General features: G+C 39.7%; 3 protein-coding genes across 3 annotated transcripts; all 3 read right to left on the reverse strand.

Moving 5' to 3' along the window:
- Positions 1-592: 592 nt before the first annotated feature.
- On the reverse strand, positions 593-7,004 carry cenpt (centromere protein T). Its single transcript, XM_029278313.2, has 13 exons — positions 6,644-7,004; positions 6,262-6,358; positions 6,016-6,160; positions 5,839-5,932; positions 5,513-5,649; positions 5,302-5,359; positions 5,011-5,147; positions 3,418-4,533; positions 2,801-3,106; positions 2,603-2,702; positions 2,242-2,412; positions 2,042-2,146; positions 593-1,000 (listed from the first exon to the last, which is right to left on the reverse strand). Exons 1-13 carry the CDS (start codon positions 6,727-6,729, stop codon positions 871-873), a joined length of 2,682 nt encoding a protein of 893 aa, XP_029134146.2. The 5' UTR covers positions 6,730-7,004; the 3' UTR covers positions 593-870.
- Positions 7,005-8,033: 1,029 nt separating this feature from the next.
- On the reverse strand, positions 8,034-10,303 carry ndufa4b (NDUFA4 mitochondrial complex associated b). Its single transcript, XM_020639788.3, has 4 exons — positions 10,115-10,303; positions 8,855-8,943; positions 8,600-8,660; positions 8,034-8,380 (listed from the first exon to the last, which is right to left on the reverse strand). Exons 1-4 carry the CDS (start codon positions 10,154-10,156, stop codon positions 8,324-8,326), a joined length of 249 nt encoding a protein of 82 aa, XP_020495444.1. The 5' UTR covers positions 10,157-10,303; the 3' UTR covers positions 8,034-8,323.
- A 473-nt stretch (positions 10,304-10,776) lies between these two features.
- On the reverse strand, positions 10,777-20,020 carry LOC109988077 (protein FAM117A). The gene is made up of 8 exons (XM_020639426.3): positions 19,337-20,020; positions 18,455-18,600; positions 17,684-17,788; positions 17,234-17,353; positions 16,343-16,471; positions 16,069-16,255; positions 14,358-14,529; positions 10,777-12,532 (listed from the first exon to the last, which is right to left on the reverse strand). The coding sequence occupies exons 1-8, from the start codon at positions 19,458-19,460 to the stop codon at positions 12,232-12,234; spliced, it is 1,284 nt and encodes a 427-aa protein (XP_020495082.2). The 5' UTR covers positions 19,461-20,020; the 3' UTR covers positions 10,777-12,231.
- Positions 20,021-22,306: the final 2,286 nt, after the last annotated feature.

The following is a 22,306-nucleotide window of genomic DNA, read 5'->3' on the forward strand; positions in this document are numbered from 1 at the left end:
TGCGAGACTTGTCAGATTTCTTCATATCATACATCATAATACAACAGCCAGATTTGTATAATAACATGCTAAGTTTAAAGTTTTTATGCTTTGTCGCTCCAGGGGTTAGATTCAACATGGTCAAGTTGTCTTTGAGGAAGTTTAAATCCACTCTCCATCGCAGACTTTTAAGAAGGCATGTAAAACATCTGTCATAAAAAGGTGTTATCATGAGTTTATACATCTGTTCAGGCTTAGGTTGTTTTGTTTTTTTTCCACACTGCTCATGTAAACAAAGATTATTGTAGTCAGAAAAAAAAAACATTCTGTTAACTTTTTCAGATAACTACATTAAAGAATAACCCCAGAATAACTTTTCCATCACCGTTCTTCAATAGTTATCAAGACCTGGAAGTTATTTAAATCCAACTAAATGCTGCATAGGTATCTTGAAAATCCCTCCTTTTTTCTTCTTCAGTACCGAGCTTTTATCTTAAATCAATAAAACTCTTTTTATGACTGCATAATGCAAGTGCGATTTTTTCCTTAATCTGTGAAGTGAAGCATGGTGGTCATTTATACAAATGAATGAATGGAGAATTGACAAATAGCATTGATGTGTATTATGATTAGTTTTATTACAGATTCAAACTTCGCTGAATAAGGCCGTCTAAACAAGAGAAGGAGAAACACTAAGGCAGAGAAGCAACAAACTTGAGCCTTTACAGAAACAGATAATAAGACAGAAAAAGCCTACACATACATCACATAAAAGATTTCAGGCTTATGAAACATATTTACATCAAATGCAGCGTAAAGTGAATCTGAAGCAGTCCACAAGATGAAACCAGAGCCAAAAAAAAAATACAATAAAAAGGTAAACTCCAACATTCATCTCCGCTTTTTAGGGAAAACAACATTTCCACTGGTTGCTATGGGGATCAGGAGCCTGCGCTGGTCCATACGCAGATATTTTTCAATCAGCACTTCCACTGGCACCTTGTCGCTCACATGACCCTGCCTTCAATACACAAGTTCAACAAAGATGAGAAACATATTTCAAAGCCTCAGGCACGTTTTAAAGTCGGCTGTATACTGTTTTCTATTTTCTCTGCTCAGGTTACACTCATCACTACATGGAGCTCAAGCCTGCCACCCAGAGGTCAATATAATTGTTTGCTTTACACACTTTTTTCTGCACCAGTACTTATTTCTTTTACTATAATCTCACAGTATCACATCCCTCCCTCCCTATAACTATTCCTGTTCTTTATAAATTCTTGTGATCAATGTTTGAATCCTGAGATTTATTTTTATGTGTTGCAGTATAAAGTAATAAGAATCTCAGATCAGTACAAGCAGGTGTTTCAGCCAAGGAGCCTTAAAAACAAACAGTTCTCTGCCTTCACAAGCATCAGGCGAGACTACCAAGAAGTTGGTGATTAGCTGGTTAACGTTATGCAAGATTATTTAGTAAACAGAATGAGATGTTTCAGAAGTTGTTTTAGATCCAAACAGAACTGAGGGCAGAATAAATATTGAAACTATCACATTGGTCAGGTTGCCAAAAACAGAACTACAATGAATGCTTATGTTGCTATTTGTCCTCTGGTTTTGAACAACTATCTGTACACACCTATAAGAAATTAATTTGCGTTAATACTGTTATTTTCTTATGTTCATGGTGTGCTTCATAGAGCTTTCTGTACTGCCCCCTAGTGGCCGAATATTCCCTTAAGGCATGTTTGAAGATTGTGGAGTTACTTTATTCAATCCCGCTCCTAATGATAAAACTGTAAGTGAAGTCCAGCATTAAAGTTTGAGTGTAAGTATGAAATAGTCTTTTACATTGATATAGCTGTTTCTAAACACTGAAAGTGTTTTTAGTTATCTACCTCATGGCAAACTATTTGTCTGCCTAACCATCAACCTAATTTGTAAGACTGTTGACATTGACTCTTCTGTTTTATTTTCTTGTCATACTAAAAACTTTTGTTCAAAAAAGTCATTCAGGCCGTCCTGTAACTTAATGCACAAAGAATGGAGCACACAGCACGCCTACCTTCTCAACAGAAGTTCAGCGTCTTCCACCTCGATGGTTTTTCTCCTTGCGTGAATTGCGTACGTCTCCAAGTCGTCTGCAAGCCGCTCGAAGAATTTATCCATTCTGAGAAAGACATAGAATGAAACAAGTGTTTGTACTGTACATGATGGGGTATCCACGATGTCTTCCATATTTGACTGATGTCACAGTTTCCTTACATTTCTTGTAGGACGGGGTAAACATCTGCGGAGACTTTTGTTTTGGCAAAGTGTTTGAAGATATTCATCAGGTAGCTCTTAGGAAGACCTCCAGCCTTTCTCGACGGACCTTCCCTCCTCTTCCTCACCTGCTTGGGTGCAGGTGCAGGCAAACCTCCGCTGTCACTTGCACTGTTGGCGGAACAAGAAACTTGTTAAAAGATTTGTTTCAGCTACATTTGATGTCTGACATTCTGTACCAGTAGGACAATATTTGATCAGCTCCAGAACATATATTTATGTCATTTTTAAATTAAAAAAAATTGCAGCCATGTTTGTAAAAGGGGCAAAATGTATCACTGTGGCAGGTACGGATGCTTGCCTGGCTTGAATATTCTTAAGAACAGAAGGCGAGGCCAGAGGATCGGGGCGAAGAAGGTCTCTTTTCTGTCTGACAAATGCTGGAGTCTTGCTCGGTGCGTCTGAAGATTTAAGCAAATAAACACAAGATGTTTAGGACTCATTCTAATTAGTAAAAAAAAAAAAAAAAAAAAAAACCTGATTTGCAAAACGGCAAGACCTTCAATCTCTTCATCCTCATCCTCCTCCCACTCCTCCTCCTCCTCCTCCTCCTCCTCCTCCTGAGCAGCAGCCTCTTCAGGTGACTCGTCACTCATTTGCCCATTGTCTTCAATATCCTGCGTCACTGGCGGGGGATCAAAAGAGTTTTCTTTTTCAGCCTCGGAAGCATCCCTCTGTCCATGGTTAGAGAACTCAGTTGAGTGAGGGGTCCCGGCATGAGGCGGACCGCTCTCATGGCTTTCCATCTCTGCGCTGTTTTGTAGATCGAAAGTAGTGTATGCTTTGCTCTTGCCGTCAGACAATCCTACAAACAAGAACACCGAGTTAAGAAACAGAGACTTACATTCTTAAGTTAGGATATTTATTTAAAGCTTTGCATTTTTTTTATTAAACTTGTATTATTTTGGCTAACATATTTCAAATAAACCCAACGAGGCATGATTTCTGTACATTTACCACAGGTTATGGTATGTTTAATTTAAACTCATTTTATAGTTTTAAATTTGGGCCAAACAAATTACACGTACGCCACGTAGCTGATTAAAATGATGTGTCTCTGTGTCTTTATATTCCATCATCACCTGTAAAATAGAATATTTGTTAATACTTCCTTACTTGCTTCGGGTCCATCGGCCAGATCCCCCTCTTCTTCGGTAACCGGCACAACAAGTCCTCCCTCAGAGCGATGAGCCCTTCGACTGATGTGTTCAAGATCTCCATCCAGCTGTTCTGATGCCTGCTCCCCATCTTCCTCCACCTCCTCCTCACCATCTTCCTCCACCTCCTCACCATCTTCCTCCACCTCCTCACCATCTTCCTCCACCTCCTCACCATCATGCTCATCTTCAGGTTTAAATTGGGACACACTAACTTCTGCAGGATCCTCTTGATTACTTTCATACTCAGCATCTTCCTCCTCCTCCTCAGCAACTTCCTCCTCCTCCTCCTCCTCCTCCTCCTCCTCCGGCAGAGAATCCACAGCAGATTCTTTTTCATCACTTTGAGAGTCAACTGCATCATCTTCGTCTTTTTCCTCTTCCTCACGCTGTGCATCAACAGCACATTCCTCTTCAATTTGAGATTCAACAGCATCCTCTTCTTTTTCTTCTTCTTGGGTTCGAGAGTCTGGCTGAACCTCCTCAGACTGAGACCTGGTCGTACCATCCTCTTCAGGCTCGGAATCAACTCCATCATCCTCTTCTTCTTCATCAGCCTGAGAATCAGTCGCCCCCTCCTCTCCTGTCTGAGCTTCCACTACATTCTCCTCGTCCTCAGACTCGCCTGTGTCACCCCTGAAACCAGTGTGAGATGCAGCTGTATCCTCCTCTTCCTTAGACTTTGACATGACTGCAACATCTTGAGCTTGACCGTTAGTGGTACTTCCCCCTGCATTCTCTTGAGACTCAGAAATATATTCTTCACCCTGAGCTTCTGCCACAGCCTCCTCTTCAGTTGGAAATGCGTACATTGATTTCTCCTCCCTGAGTTCGCTCTGCTCCATCTCAGACATTTGCCTCTGCAGCTGAGACGCCATCACAGTGGGTTTGTCCTGGGTTGCAACAATGGTGTAGTTGGAGGTCATTGCATCAGTCTGGGCATAAAGAGCTGTGTTACAGTGGAGAATATCAGTGGTGATATCAGGTTCACTGAGTTTGCTCAGGCCCAAAGTGAAGCCCTCAGAGTAAGCGGTGTCACTGGGACCCCGCTCTGGCTGCACGAAGCTGCTTGCCCCTGGGTGATCAAAAAGGGAGGGAGAAAAGAGTAATCAGCAATGAAAGTATTCTTTTTATTCTGTAAACATTATTACTCCCAGAAACTGGCCAGACACTCCTTAAGCTTGAAAAAGAACTGGGTTAAAATAAATACTTTCTGGATCCATTATTCAATAAAAACGTCCAACAAGTGAACCGTTTTTGTTATTTTCCTGGGTGAAGTTATGTCGGCGTAAGCTCCACTTCTCATGTTTTAAATCATTAGGTTCTACAGCTGCTGATTAATCTCTGTAAAACATATTAGAATAAACTACATTTTCCCAGCACATGCTGGAGTGTTATTAAAATGTCTTGACACGATACAGTTCAAACAGTTAATTGAAAAATAATAACCAATCAGGGATCTCATTGACTTGACAAATTCTTATTCAGCTAACACCTGAAACAAAACGGACACGTTTCACATGTTCATCAAGTGTGTATGGTCAGTAATTACCTCCCATGTGCCTTCTATTCACAGCAGCACCAAATTCTTCCTCTGTGATTTTTCTTCGGTTAGAAACTCGCCTCTGCAGACCTCTTTTCTCCGTGTGAACATCCACGTAGGGTGTTTTTAGGCTCAGAGAAGTTGAACTTTTAAACAGATTGGACAGGCCAGGCCTTAAGTTATCTATACACTCAATAACACTGCACACAGCAATTCAATAGTTATTGGACAGAAAATGATGTCAGACTGAAATAAATGTAAAGTTAAAGAGACTTAGTTGTTGTATAATATAAAACTTACCTTGACAAAGATAGGGAGGAATTGTCCTGTGATGCTTCTTCATTTTGCCCTTCAACATCTGTAAGCACAAGCACGCAACAGCTATTTAAAAAGTATCATGCTCTGATACAGCGCACATGTTGCTAACCACTATTCTCAACGCAGGATTACACTGAGAACACTCAACATTTATTTCAAACGTATGACTTCACAGCAAACTATGTAAGTTTACCTTCTCCATCTCGAAGGCGTTTTTCAAAAGCTGTTACATTCAGGCTCCGACGTGGCCTCTTTCTGCTCAATCCTTTTGCAGTACTTACGACGTCGCTAATAGTTAAATCAGGCAAGTCAAGCCCGGACAGCTCAGTGCTGAAAGTCAAGCAAAAAAAGAAGAGAAAATACAGTCAAGCAAACACAACATTATTTAGTCACTTGCTTACGGAGTTTAGATTTAATGGATGGATGTTGTTATGGCCGTAAAAGTGTCAAACTGACACTTAACAACTACAACATTGTAGATGATTAAAAATACAATGCGTCGTAAAAACAGCTGCTCACCTTTGACGCTTGCTTGCAATGCTTGAGTTTGCTGAAGAAGGCTGCGGCTCACCTGAAGCAGCTCTGTCATGTACCACAGGAGTTCTCACAGGCTCTAAATCGTTATAGTGACAGTTAGAAAAGAAACACTAACAGCTGCACGGTGAGTTGTGAGCGCAAGCAGTCTGATGCACATACCTGTCCGCAGGATGTTCATGAGCATGTGTCTCGGCGTGTCTCCATCATCAAAAAGCATGGAGGTTGTCGCAGGCGTGTTCATTTTCTTTTGCACGACTGAAGCGGTCCTTCTTTTAGGCGGGGGCAGGGATTTTCTGGTTATACTCTAAAAAAAAAAAAAAAAAAGAAGAAGAGGAAAGTTAGTTGAGCCTTAAGAGATTCGACAACATGTCCATGATCAGCCTTAGCTCTGCTGGTTCTCCTCACCTCACGTAGTTTGTGCCTCAGACTGCGCCTCAGGAGGTCCTGAGGGGTTTGGGCTCCACCATCTTTGTTACCCAGTCTACTGCTGCGCCTGGTCGGACTAAAGAAAAGAAAAAAGATCACACATTAAGAATGAATAATGCACTGGGTAGAAATGAATCATCCAAAATGTAATGTAGATTAAAAGTCTTCTAACTAGCCCCATCTTCTGTGTTAAACCAAGCTTTGTTATGGACTGTCAGCCCAAAACAAACAACCACAAAGTAAGAGGATACAGCAGCATTACCTTAGACAGCTGTTACTCATAGACTGGACTCACACATTGCATCAATTCAACATTTTTCACTGAAATACTTTAGAAAAGGTGAAGGTGCGGTTGAATTACCTGCGGCTAATGGGAGTCCTGGGTGGCTCGGTGGTGAGAATATGTTTGAGTAAGACCCGAGCAGACAAATCCTCCGTTTGATCCATTTAGACACCGAGCTCAGTCAGCTGATGTTACACACAAACCTAGTTTTTAACCGCTTAAGGTTTGTTTCTTGAACAATTGGCGGGTTTGCTGGACAACGCTGTTCCCGAAGTGTCATTTATAAGAAGCTTTCTCGACGTCAACATTGTTTATCTTCTGTGGCCGTCATTTGTTTTCTCTCACCGTGTTCCTTCTTCAACGGTTTCGCTCGTCACACGTCCCCGCGTTATTTTTAAGTAAATCTCGCGAGAACAGATCTTTTCTTCTTCCTTCTTGTTTTTTTTTTTTTTTTTTTTTTTTTTGACGGAGTGAAATCCCAATTTTAAGGTGTATACCGCCACCTACTGTACCGAGGTTATTAGAACGGATCCAAAAATACAGAAACATAAAATAAAAAGTGAATTATTAAAAACCAGTGCAACTATATTTATCTAGACTATTTATGTATATTATTTACAAATGTGTACATATACTGTCTAGATATTTATATTAAACAAATAATTTGTTATTTTCCTGTGATACTAAAATAGCTCTTTGCCGCCAAGCACAGCATTACTGCCGTCAATTGACGAATATAGGGATAACAGAGGGTTCAGTTTTTGGTTTAAATATATCTTAAATGTAATGGTCTAATTTTGTGAGCACCCCGTATGTCCAGTGTTACCCAGACATGCATAATTCATCACTTGTTTTATCTTTGACACACAGAAAATACTGATAGGCTACACCATTCTCTCACATTGTGATTTATTTTAACAAGCTACTTAACCACATGATGCAAATGTTTATTATCGACCTCCCCCCATCACCACCACCACCACCACCAATTTCTTGTACCAGAGCAACATCATGTCGCTGCAGAGGATTTGTATTTCTCACCAGAGGGTTCATCAGGGTTCTAACAGTGCAACATGTACTTCCTACAAACTTCAAAACCTCATAACTGAATTTACTGAAATGCTTTCAAAGCGTTATTTTGTACATTTTTCTTTTTTCTTAATCATATAGGCCTACTATTACTGATTTACTGTCTTTTATAGCTCACAGTTATTTCTTAATCATACAGACCTACTCATACTGATTAACCGTCTCAGTATGAGTAGTATCAGTAAGAGTCATTTGTTAATAAGGTCTTCTCTTACAAGTTTTTCTGAGGCATGTTTCAAGATATTCTGTGCTAACTGTAAAGGTTATTTACCACTGATTGGCTAAATATATAAGATTTTAAGAATAAAAGAGTCGAGTCACACTTATTTCATAATTAAAACTACAGTTAACTGTGGAAAAATACACATACCAGAAGATGTGAGATTTAAATGGTTTTAATAATTTACAACAAAGACAAAAATAAATTCATCAATTAGTAAAACAGGTGGTTGCCTGTTTTCTTTTTTATTTTAAAGTCACATATGTGAATGTGAATAAGTGAATGATCCCTTTCCCCTTCACACTGGAAATGAACTGACTGAATGAGTGCAGCACACAGTGTGTGATTCAACCTTCATTCAGCGGCATGGGCTTGTTTTGTGTTTGGCAAAAAGTGCAATGGCATCTCACGCTGACGGCAATGTCAGAGAGGCGAATGGACTGGGTGACTTAGAAATCAGGCCTGTCCTTCTTCAATTTGGAGTAGTCCATGTTGACCGTGAAAAGCTGAAAATACACACACGGTAACAAATGTACACAATCAGTACAAGGGAGGCAGTTTGAACTTTGAGGCAAGATAACAGAACTGATATGGCTTATCCCACACATAAATATGGTTTCACTTTATATTTAACTCAACAGCCATTTAAAGAAAATGACAGTTGACAATCGAATGCATCAGAACAGTAGAAGTTATTTGTGCAAAATGTTGATAAATGCTCGTACTTTGTACTGATGGTCAGGCTGCATGTTGTTCCAGGGCTCAGGGTTGTTCTTACGATCCCATCTAAGGAAAGAAAATAAGAAAAAATATTTGATATTGTGTTTTTTTTTTTTAAATACCTTATATGTAAGCACACTCTGAGGTTTGAAAGACATTTGAAAAAAAGGTACTGGTGTAATGAGGCCAACAAAGGGATTAAAGTTTTTAAAAAAAAGTTGGACCCCCTATGAATCATACTTGATTCAGATTTAACTTACGAGACATCAGGGTTTTTCAGAGCTAGCCGAGCCAGATACATCATGCTCATGGTTGCCCCGCCACCGATGAAAACGAAGAGGGGAATGAGCTGGAGAAAGAAAAAAGATAAACACATTATAATGTACCAATGTTCAAATATTATTTCTTTTTAAATCAAGACCTATAAACAACAATGAAGATCATCTGTTGTTTGCATTAGTTGAGATTTAGATTTGTTATTCATTCTGAGATCCCAAGGTATTCTTCATGTGATCCATCATCTCAGTAGTTTACCTTTTTTTTTTTAAAGTACTCAAATAATCCAGCGATTCACAGGGAATCAGGATAATTATTATATGACATATTATTGGTATTGACCCCTTGTTGGCGATGTACCCTTATATTTCATTCCTGCAGCAAAATTGTGAATATGAAGTGCCAGTGTGTTCAGTGTATGCACATGCCTAAAGGCTAAAAAAAAAAAAAAACTCATTAAAAGACAAATACTTTAAATGAGAGCTTGCATTATTTAGTATGAGACAAAAACATTTGTACACAGTAATCTAATAAAGGACTCAACCGTATCATAGCACTCTCACCCATTCGTCCTTGATAAACACTCGTGCAATCCTTGAGCCCTGAGTCATGCCAGTCAATACAGTGTGCTGTGTACGTGCTTTACAGCCCTACATACATGGCTGTGGACATAAGGGCAGGCTATACTGTGCTATTTATTCCCCTCACATGACCGAGATTTCGGGCCTCAAAAAAGCTAATTTAATTTGCTCATCGAGAGCAGGTGGCTTCATTACAAAATGCAGCATAAGGAAGAGAAAAAAAAAGCTTAAAGGGGGGCCAGTAAGAAAATAAAAGCTCTATGGGAGGAAGGGATGAAAACATAACTAAACGTGTATAGGAAAGGTAAAAAGGGGAATGAGTAGGATAGCAAATGTGGGCTTTTTAATGTATTTTTTTATTTGGTGATATCTGTAGGCTATATCGTTGTATCCGAAATCTATGTCGAGGAAGTAGCATGTGATGATATTTTAAATAGCCGATGACAGGATAAGAATAATGAAATAATGAAAAACCTTTACTTTTCCTGTGAAGTTGATAAGTAATATGAAATTAAAATAGCAGCGATGATAATTCATCACATTAACAAGGGTGTGATTTTGGGGAATATGCGCGCGCGCCTGCCCCACGCGCGTCCTGCTAGCGCTTTCAATGTCACCGGGTCGTTCAAATGTTTATAACAAAATACATTAGACATGACTTACAGCTGGGTGGCTCTTTAACTGTTTGGCGACCGTCCCCAACATGGCAAACACTCCTCTCGCTGACGGAGTCCGTTAGCAGAAAATCTGCGGGTCGAAAATTGCACGCTTCTTCTTCTTCTAGACGAGCTCGTGCGGGTTACCTACGGAGATGAACGTACAGTGAAGTGTTCACCACGTCCTCTGCTGCCAGCCAATCCCACAATGCAACGGTAACAGCTGTACATTTGTACCCTGTTAATGTAGCCTAATGTATACCATGTGGGGTAGAGCAACTGAAGGTCTTAAAGAAACCTCTTCACTGATCATTTTCTTAACTCATGTCAAACATCTCAAGAATGAGATTTAAAGTGTTTTTCGTCCACTGTAGAAGGAGCCATTACCCAATCATATATTCTTGCATTGATAAACACAGTGTGTAGGCACTACATAGTCTGACTGAAATTACCGTGCCACACTACAAGGGAAGATAAACTTACAAAATGTCATCATTTGTCACATCTGCACATGGAGAATAACTTTGAAGACTAGTTACTGACAAACTGGCTGGTAAACACATTAGGAAAAAAGTCTAAAGGCAATAAAAAAGATACCCAACTAATACCAGCTGAAACTTTGACGCCTTTGTGGAGGTAGTTGGAATGCAGAACACAGCAAAAGGAGTCATAACTTAAGACTAGTTTAATAAACCACAAACACATCATTTTATCAGTCATATTTATGTGGACAGAACGCAGAACCTGAGAGAAACAGTACATCCCCAGCATTCACACTGATACAGAAAACATTGAAATTGAGGCTTATTTTGAATACAATGTTTCATTTCATCAGTATTTTCACCAGGATACTAAACTAGGAGAAGTTAGTTTAAAAAAAAAAAAAAAAAAATCAGACTAGTTAACTGTTCATCCACATGCACACACACACACACACACAAAAAAAACTCCTGTCAGCCACAATTAACATATGGAAGAAACCTTCTCCTGGAAGTGCATAAAAATCCACCAATACAGTATCTCATGTAACACCTGCCTCAATTATACCAACAGAACAAAACCACAAGTAACATTTTCTTTTTTTTTTAGCTTATGTTGCAGGTAATTGAAAAAGATGTAGAAAATACACATTACTACTCTTAACGTACAAAAAGTGGATATAAAAATAAGAAATGCGACTCAAACGTAGCAGTTCAATTTGTGCAAACATGTCTACCAGAAATAAAACTATCTGAACGTCAAAACTTTGTCAGCTCGGCAGAAGAAGAGGAACATCTTCGGGGAAACAATCTACACCACTAAAACTGGTTAGGTAGTCGACTAGGTCGTGAAACCTCAAAACTATACACATAGCGTCAAGCACACATCAGGGCAGGACAGGTCGTGTCCATTAACACATGCACAAGTTCTTTTTTTAAACAAGTAAACAAGATGACCAACATATAAACAGCTGTGTAACTTTTTAAAGTAGGAATGCATGAGCTGACACCTTTAGGTATCGATGCTACCCAAGTCCAACATCTTTAAATTCCCTTAAGTCTACAAAAATAATTCATTGCGTCATTTTTTTAAATTTTTTTTTTTTCGAAACAGGTAAATTAAAAGTACCCAACTGATTTGTCATGCTTTGTACACCAGAGGGAGGTGCGAGGTCAGATTAGGTAAAAAGAACTGAAGGTGAATCGCAGAGAATACATATCAATACTTAAAATCCAATTATCCAAGATGCAGTTTTTCTTACTCTGCCCAAAATATTTATACCCTGGGTAGAGTAAGCGAAACAAAGGATCAAGAAATAAGTGTCTGCAACGGCTTCTTTGGGCAGAAAATGTGCAGTGATTGATAAAGACTTAAAGATGCGAGAAAATCTGCACTGGTGTTTGGCCTAAAATACATCTTTGGATTATGAAATGAGAACCAAAAAAAGGTCAATATGCCCAGAAATCCTAAACAAGTAGCTCTTAAAGCACATAGTTATCAATTTTTCTTTCAATATTTTTTTAATTTTAAGATTTTAGACCTATATAGAAAAGGAATTTTCCTTCCTTAAAATAAAGCAATTTTGACCAACTTGTACCAGACCACTGAGATTATTACCATCATCATTTTCCACAAAGAAAAAGATCAGAATGCAAGCCCCTCCCCCAAGCCTTCTCCCACCACAGCAGCAGTGAGAGCTGTTGAAGGAGGATCAGGAGGAGCGACCCGGTCGCCGGAGGATGTCGCCTGGCAGGAGCTGGTTCCCTGGCTCGAGCAGCTGCCCGCTGGAGAGACGGCAAGGCTGCGGAACAGCAGGTCCATGGAGGGGAGCAGGGGCTTCAGGAGGCTGACGGGGCAGAAGGCGGAGCCTCCATGGGGGGTGAAGTTTACCTTGTTCGGGTCAGGGCAGGAGGAGATGAGGGTGGGCTTCAGTTGGTGTGAGTGGCTACAGAATAAACAGAGAATGGCTGTTAGACAATGATAACAAAACAATTACAAATCAAGAATGAGGTTTGGTTACATCAACACACAGGATGAGATTTAGTCAATCCAGACTCTAAGACTTCACAGGCTATGGACTCCCTTCTCATTCACCACAACAACAAGTTGCCAAGTTAGTATGACTGTTACAGAAGTTTACACCCTGATTTGTTTTCACAGTAAAATACACAGGTTGAAACAACACAAGAGGAGAGAGGTGACCAGGGGCCCGTTTCTGAAAGAAGGTTCAACACACCCTCAGTCTAACCCTGAGCTGAGTTGATTTACTCTCAGATGGAAAACTCTGAGTTTTCGGTTCCAGATCAGCAGATTTTAATTTGTTAAGTCAACTCTGAGTAGGTTCACTCTGTCTTCAGCGCGTGCACCACGACGATAAAATGCCACCTTAAATGGAGCCCCGATTTTTTCGATTCGCCATGGCAACAGGTGACAAAAAAAAAAAAAAAAAAAGAGATCCTCCTCCTTTAACCATCTCGAAATAAAGTCTATCTTTATACAACATAAGGAGAATATGAACAGGTTTTAAGCAGGAAAAAAAAGTAACACTAAGCACTTAGCAAAGAGAAAAGTGGTGTAAGAGAAAACAGCTGCTCGCGTCAGCGTGTAATGAAGTCTATCAATTTAATTTTTAATCAGAATTATTATAGGCCTATTGCAGGTCAAATCTGGTGGAATTGTAGGCCTATACCTGCAATTTATTTTCATTAAGAAAGGCGACTTTAAAACAGCTCAAAATGAAATAAGAACATAATAGGCTAATATAGATTTATAGTTAACTTCATTCAGTGTCTATTTGAATGTGCATTAACTTTATCCCTTTATGTTTAATGCTTAATATCCTCTCACCTTTATCCTGTTAATTTATTAATTAAACCTAATTAAATGATCATCTCCTGACGTTAATGTAGGCTCTAATTCCCGGCGGAGTAATGCAGCCACTTCATACTGAGGATTGACTAAAAGACGTTAGATAAAATAGTTTAGTATAGTTTTTATACACTGTAGTAATGACTACCTAACATATCATATTAAAACAACCTGGATTTTTATTCAGACAAACACTGAATCTTCACTAACACGCACGTGATACGGACTGAATGAAAGAATGAGGAAATGAAACGGCGTTTCTGGCTCTGAAAGAGGGAGGAGACCGAGAGAAACTTGGGTTCACTGAAGAAAACCTGCAGGTTAGGTTCACAGACTCAGTGGTAAAGTTACCTCACCCTCTGAAATGGGCTGGAGTTACCTTCTTTCAGAAACGGGCCCCTGGCATGAATAACACAAAGTACTGACAATAACAACTAATCAGCTAATTTCTTAAACTATCCTAAAACTTGATTGAGATTCAAAATTTGGTTCTCAAAAGATGTTTGATTTCTTGACTAAACTTATGCAAGCACACTCATAATAGAAATGAGAAAATAGACGTTTAACTCAAGAGGGGATATTTTGTCATTGCAAGAGTAATTAGTTAAACTGCCAACAGAGGGCAGCAACACACAGACTCAGTTTGGATTTATACACTTAAGTGGCAAAATGTATAAGAAACATCAGTGTAGAGGTAATAAAAACATCTGGATATCAATGGAGTATTTGAGTAAACATTTTAAATATTTGCCGTTAAGTGTTTGAGACCTGATTAAAAGGATTCTGATGGCTTATAAGGGGTACCCCTGTCCTGTTTTTAAATCATGTTTTCAATCATTGTAACTTGAGGCACACATGTGAAACAAGTCTGGAAATTCAGTTCAGATGCGTAACATTCAGACCTCGTCTCCTCCCAGACTCTGACTTTCTCGCAGCCTTCTGGAGGCTCTCTCTGGAAGCAGCAGCTCTTGTTTGGCCCCGGGGAGGACGACATCAGCAGAGGCAGGGAGAGGTCTGCTTCATTCTGGGACGAGAACGGAGACAGCAGACACATCTCTGTGCTGTCTGTCAAACCTGGAAAGAGCAGGGGACAAAACAGTTTGTAAGAAATGAGAGATTAACAAAGCATTAAATAAGAGTTGAGGAATGACTGTTTTTGAAACAGTTTGTTGCACTCACTTGTTTACTATAAATGAAAACACTATCAGTGTTTATCTAAACTCTTGCAGAATATTAATAATATTTAATATTAATGAAACTGGAGTTTCTTAGTATCAATTGTGAGTTGAATTATAATAACTACGATACTTAATATGTAAAGCACAAACTAAGGGGTTTACAAAGTGCTTTTACAACCATGCAGAACCTTAACACAAAAGGGCCCAAACAACAACAAGACCGGAACAAAACAAAAACAGAAGCCACACAAAACCCAACCAACATAATTAACCCAAACATCATAAGAAGCTAAGCAACACAAGACACCAACTAAAGAAATAAAAACAGTAAGAGGAGATCAAAACAGTTAAAGGAAAGTAGAAGGTAAAATGAGATTAAAGAAATAAAAAGATATAACTGAAAGAGATGTCACTAGTATCAGATTCTCCAGTTATGATTGTTTTAAGATAAAAGTGAGTAGCCAATGACAGCGTACAGGTGAGTTTTTGAAATGGATACATTTCAGCAATTGGACACGATTCAAACTGACAAGTATTGCAAAATATAGTCATAGTGAGAAATGCCAAGCAGATAAAGCTTGTTCTGAAACGAAGGTGAACCATAGGCTGGTTTTTAACCTGTGGACGCAAAGTTGGCATGCTCTCGGTTGTACAGGTAGGCGCCATACAATGGTTGTTAGCTTGTGCTAGCGTGGGGTAGCTTGTGGTGTAGGTACAAGCAGTAAAAGGTACACACTACATCCTGCAGTAGGTGTGCACTTCTGGGGGCGATGAGCTCAGGAGGAGGGGCCCAGTTTGAATGTTGTGTTTATAAGCTGCAGCAAACACATTTCTAATGACGACAAGTTACTGGACTTGGATGGAACACTTAAAAAGCAGAAGAAAAATGACAAATGAAGCCGTAGACTTCAGTTTCATATCTAAATGTTAATAATACACACAATAAGAATGGACACTACAGGTGTTTTTTCTTTAGGCTTTTCTTATCTAGGCTGTTAAAACTAAATTAAAATATATCTGCAGTCAGTGTTCCACCGCATTACTACAACATAGTATTTATGGCAGTCAACATGAACTACACTGTGTGTTATTGAATGCTCAGCTTTGCTGTAATGACTTCTCATATACCATCCAATATAGAAATTGTGACCTGGTGTAAACAAAAAGTGTGCACAGAAAGAGATTGAGGGAAATTACATTGATATTTTAATCCTGTATGCCATGTCCTTTAAGAAAATAAACAGGACTAAAAGGTGCTTTTCTGGCATTATTGGTCTCAATAGTGTAAGGCTGGTGAATAAAAACAACTTCAAAACTACTATGCTGTTTTGGACTACAAGTGCTAACCATCGTAGCATCATGATGATGAGCTTGGGTATATCTGGGCTCATTTACCTGATGCTACCTGATCATGATATCATACCAAGTGACTGACCTTGGTGCTGCTCCGGAGGTGCATCTTCAGAGACTGTAGGGGAAGTTGAGATGTAGATGAGAGGAGAACCGGGTGAGGAGGACGAGGACGAGGAGGACAGGGGTGTGTTTGCAGGATCACTCTGAGATCCACTGCTGCAGCTCTGTGGAGGTACCGGAGCCCGGTGACCATCTGGAACTTCAAGAAGCTGGGGAAAAGAAAACTACCATAGTTAAACTACCTTCATATTATATCTCTTTACTTCTCAAAGTGAGGAGGAGTTAACTTAAGTTACCCTGGGCGGAGGATGAGGAGGCTGGCAAATGAACATGCCCTCCAGCTCCTGGTTGAGGCCCTCCACACTGCAGCGCAGTCGAGGGACAAGTGTGGACAGGGGAGAGAGGGGGATGGGAATTGGTTGGGTCTGAGAACATAAAACAAATATAATGGATACATTGCTGTGGACAAGCAAACAGATCTGACAGTGCCATGTTCAATGTATGTCATCTGTGGTTTGCATATTTATGTGCTTCTCTGTTTACATGTGGGTTATTGTTTTAGTTAACTGTTATTTATAATACTGTGGAGGGGAGAATCATGTGTATACAGTTACTCTCATCGGTTTCTTTTTTTCCTTTTTATTGTGAAATACTCTTGTATTGTAAATAGCAAAATTCTTTCAATGACGAGTCAGGAGTTTATTATTTTAAGTACTGAATCGAACGATGACTCACTCTTGGTTGAAGCACAGTCTGCTTAAGTTAAGTACTGGTTACACAAAAATGACCTGAAATGATGAGTGCTTTCCTCATGTAAATCTTATCAACCGCAGGTCTAAATCAGCTCATGTTTGATCACCCTGTCACCACACTGAAAACACCTCAGCACAGCCGAGTGTGTCTCACACACATATCAAGACTGTGCAGAACAGCTGTGATGAAAAGCAGAACGACATTTTGCACCAAAAAGCAGAAGCTGATGTGATGTAGTGGTCTTCCTGTTGCTTCATTGCTTTAGTTCACTAACTTCCTGCATGGTTTGGTTCACTCTGAGGACTGTCATCAGACACACCACACTCCTGATGTGCTGTAAACTCTGCTTTTAAAGTCGGCAAACACGAGCACAAACATGTTTGTTTGAAGTAATCAGAGCAGTGCGTTTGTGTGTTAGGGTGATGCTAGGGTACCTGAGTGGTTCCTAGGCTGCAGCTCCCCTGAGGATAGCCACGCTGGCGGTCTTTGTCATGCCCCCCTGAGACGGCAGGTTTGCTGCTGCGCTGCTGCAGCTGTTGTTTGAGTTTAGAAATCTGCGACAAACAGAGGTTATTGTCAGTCAATCAGCTTGCACGTACACACAGAGGAAGTCATTTAAACATACAAATGTCAAACACTTAACCACCCTTCAGAGGCATGTGGCAAGCATTTTTAAGCAGTGATTAATATATTCTGTGACACTTCAAACACAAAGTATGATGAGGAGTGAAGCTATGGGGAAAACTGCCAGAGATGAGGTCATTCCTTCTCCTGCTGCTCAATGCTGTAAAGTCAGGCCTTTACTTTACAGCAAGTAGATATATTTTTAAAAAACACCTACTTTAGCAACCCGATTTGTTACAAACATGTTGTGGTCAACCCACCTCTCGCAGATGCTCAGCACTGCCCCATGACGCTGATCGTTTGTGGCTGCTGCTGCTGCTGCTGCCTCTCCTGCTCTGGGAATCATCCGACCATGAGTTCGGGGTCTGGGGAAGAAGCGAGTAACCATTAGTTATTTTGTTTAAACAATATCATATCAAGCTAATAAATATATGTGTATGTAATGCCATAAACCCTGACCATGCCTTTTGACTATACAAAAATGTAACTCTAGAAATGTTTCAGTCACAAATGACATCAGGACTTCACACATACTTTGCCAAAAGTTGCACACTTAAGCAATGTTTATCATGCTCAAAAGGCTGATGTGCAGCCACATCACATAATCCACACCCACAGATTCTCTCTTCACACTTGTAGAAGAGTGAAAGAGCAGGAGAAACTGAAAAACAAAGCGGGTGGGAGGTGGGGGGAGGATGTGGGCAACAAGCGAGCATTGGCGAGTGCCTGCACACAGAGCAGAGAGGATGGGTGCAGCCAAAACGGCCTCATCAGCTGACTTCAGGGACTGTTCTCATGGCTGTGGTTCTCACTGTGTAACATGTGTGCAAGCAGCAGACACTCCCTCCGTCTCCTACCAACTTCTCTATCTGCAAGAAAACTGCTAACTAATCTCTCCTAACATGACCTACCCCATCTGACCCCTCAGAACACGTCTGCGAACACTCTTAATTTAGAAAAAGAAAACGTGTTAAAGCCATGCATTCTGTTCAGTTCTGTCTGCATTGTTGTGTTCACACTCAGATGCTGACCTGGGTGGATTTGTCCTTGTAACAAATGCTGCTCTGACCCTCGGGTTCTTTGGGCCAGTGTCCCTGCAGGTACGGGCCAATAATGGCGTCAAGAGACACTGTCCGCCTCATGCCAGAGCTCAGCTGCTGCAGTTTGGCCTTTTCAGCTGTCAGACACAAAAAAACTTTTAATTTGAGATGCAGCGGAAGAAAAAAAAAATCAATAATCCTGCTATCTTTAAACAGTTTGCAGCGATGATTTGAGTGAGGTAAGGAATGTCTAATCTGGGCATTTTGCACTTTTTTGCTCAGATTTGACATAATTAATTGCTACTTCATATTGGAAACAACAAATAGTAGTTTAACAATATACAGCAGAATGTTAAATTGGACTTAAAGATGAAATGCAGATACACTTAGAATTTACACTCCAGGCATCTTATTAAGAGTAAAAACTATGTTAAGAGTTTGAATGATGTGTTGACTTATCTTGAAATGACAGAATTCAGAGCTAATGCTCGTCATAACTACCTAAAATTATAATAATTTAATGTCAATCTTTATAGATAGTCTCCAAAGAATAAGATTAAATTGTTTTATTTCTCTTATGTTAAGCAAAATTGACATTTGTGCTGATAATTTGCAATATCAAGTCATGAAGATATATGCTAATTTAATAGTGTAATGGATTAATACATAGAAAAAAACGGTTATTGCCAGGTTAATCAATAATAGAAATGAGCTTTAGTAGCAGATGTTAGGTTGTATTATTCCTTCCTTGGAAAACGTGTAAGGTCTTATTTAAGTAATGGACATCAATAGATTTTAAAAACTTCTCTCATCATGGCATCACATTTTAAGTGCATACACATATATAGAGTTTGACAGGTGTTGGGGCTGTACCTGACTTTCCATCTCTGCGGTTTACTCGAGGCTTGCTGGACAGCTGATATGGAACAGTAGCTTTAAGGGGCTGTGGACCCAAAGCAGCTCCCCGGATCTGTGTCACTCCACCTCGGGCAGACATCGCTCCAGACTTGGGAGTACACGGCAGCAATGGATGTCCTGCCTGGTGGAGATCTGGGGGCGCTGTGTGGCTAGAGACCAGCTGTAACCCTTCCTCCACTGGTGGTGATGGTGATGATGACTATTCAAACCCCGTTAAAAACAAATTCGGTCTTGAATCATTCAGACAAGAATTTCGAAGTTAATTCAACGTTCAGCAACTTTTAGGTCGACGGAAGAGAAGTTGCTAAAACCTCGAGGTCGTTTCTTCAGCGGCAATTACTTTTTTTTTTTTTTTTTTTGTCTGGCTTGTGTGCGAGTTAGCAGCCTAGCAGCAGGCAAATTTTCTTTGTGAGGATGTTGAGATATTTCACCCCGTTGTCGAACAAGGAAGCAGCTCCAGCTTCAAAAAGTCACTTCAACGCCAACTCTCGCTTCTTCTAAAGGAAACTTTGAGGTGTATTTCATTGAATTCTTTCGGACTGGAGCGTGTTTTTGAAGCCCCAGAAAGTTTGGAGGTGGTCAGGGTGATTTTCCACCTCCGCGTTCTAGTTTTAAGGCAACCTCCAAACACTTACTCCACCACGCACGCTGGTGTGGATTTAATTATGTAGGGGGCGGGCCTAGCTCTGGATCTCACTTTTGATTGGTCGGAGGCAGCATCGACTTTTATCTTATAGGACCATCCGCCATCAATCCGTCAAACGTTGGACAATGAAGTTTGTTGTCACCGCCCCGAATTCATATCTCGTATTAACTGATTTTTCGCCATGCAAGTCGAGTTGAAATAGCAAATTTATGTCTCAAAATTATACTATAACCATCCTCCGTAAATATATATATAAATATATGAACAACTTTATAAAACTCAATTAATGGTTGATGTTAACGCTGGTTATTAGTTAATGTGTACCAACAGGAGGACTGTGAGCTCCTTAGCTTATTACATTTGTTTAATACAATCTGAACTTCAAGTCCCCAGTCATAAAAAAAAAAAAAAAAAAAAAAAAAGAACAGTGGCATTGCACAGTGATGCAATATAAGAAATGATTCATTTTAACAGTCTGGACTGCATTACCTCATTGTACCAATAATGTGATATGACAAATATAAATGCAGAATTAATGTTCACTGTGATTAATCACACAATGCAAGTTCCAACAGTCATCTAAAAAATAAATGGAATACTGTTGCACAAAAATTGAAAGGAACCCACTGGATATAACAGCATAAAAAAATATCTTTCAAAATCTTTGTTAACACCGTAGAGTGGCTGCAAGATAGTTAAATGTGGAGTATTTGGGATCTGGAGTCAATAGGTTTAAAAACACACAACCGCTAGTACGGTTTTCTTCATCCTCACATTATTATATACACATTCATTGGTAGGTAAATTATTTTTTCAGACTTTTATAAAGCTATTAGAACAGCTCAGCTGGGTGTGTGTGCACCATCTGGGTGGACTGCGCGGCGTGCATAGTGGAAGATAAATGTCCTTACTCAGACTAAAAGGGAGTGCCAATGGTGGTACAAGAAAAGAGGTAGAGATAACGTGGCATGCACTTTAAATAGCAGATTTTGAGACCAGTACAAGACTGCCAGTTTAACCTCAGTCCAACCAAACAGACCCTAAATGGGCTCTTTCTAAGACGTGGCAGACATTAAGATAACATACACGTGTGTCAGGCGCACCAAAATGGGAGTGAATGAGCTTTATCACAGACGGGTGATCTGCTGAACCATGTGTCCAGCAGCCTGCTCATCTATCGGGTGCAACTCCACCCAACAATCGGTGTCACTTTGACAAAGCAGCCAAAGACAAAGCCAGAAAACTAAACACTACTTTTCTCGACCCCTCAGTATCCATTCATTTTACAGCCAAGCATTTAATTGGACAGTATGTCGATCTGGAATGTGTCTCCTCCATAATGCATTTCCAACGTTTACCAAAGGACCTCCAGCTTCTGTTTGTTTAGCTCTTTGTATTTGTCTGTGTTAATGAATGAGTGATGCTAACCTATGACCTCATGTGAGCTATTAGAAACCTATTTGTAGAGACGATGTCATGTTCACAAAGTTAACTACAAAGTGAAGACATGAAAAAAAGTGACCTATGGCACATGGGGGAAAGAGTGTGTTTGGTTTTTAGACCTACAGTAAACAAAATTGCTGTGATGGCAAGTTGTCAAGCATTTAGAACAAATTCAACATGTTGTACACTGCTATGTTAGCAGGTATGTGTTTTCCACCTGAGGTAGTCCAAGTGTGTTAGCATACACTAATCTTTACATACTTACAGATGAAGATTATTATGCTGTTCCTATAAAATGGTGATTCTGCATACATGAAATGGTGGTGATTCCTCTAAAAAACATGAATGTCTTTTCAGAATTTTATACCAATCTATCGTGTACTTTTTATGACATCTTGATAAAGGAAAGCCTGACCAACTAAAGCGCTTCAGGAAAAGTTAAAATAAAAAATGTGACTGATTCATCTTATGGGATGGGGATCCCAAACAAAAAAATGTTTGAATTCTGTCAATCTATAAATTGAGTGTTGACAGAAGGCAAACTGGCCTTGAAGAAAATATGGAAAGAATAAAACATTTACAAAGTTATACAAGCATATCTGTGAGGCTGTACTTGCTAGCATTGTCACAGTCACAATGTTAGTAATAGCATGCTTGTGCGTTGCAGACCACGTTTATTCATTGTTTAGCAAGCCAGCATTTGCTAAATAAGTTAACTATATTTAGAGCTAATGCTGAGGGGAACATTACTTTTACAGGTATTTAAAACATTTTAAAAACATACACGCTATTGAAAAATAGCTTAAGTTAGTTCAATACATTAGCCTATATGGGGA

This window comes from Labrus bergylta, chromosome 21 (genome assembly GCF_963930695.1).
Source record: "Labrus bergylta chromosome 21, fLabBer1.1, whole genome shotgun sequence".
Classification (NCBI taxonomy): domain Eukaryota; kingdom Metazoa; phylum Chordata; class Actinopteri; order Labriformes; family Labridae; genus Labrus; species Labrus bergylta.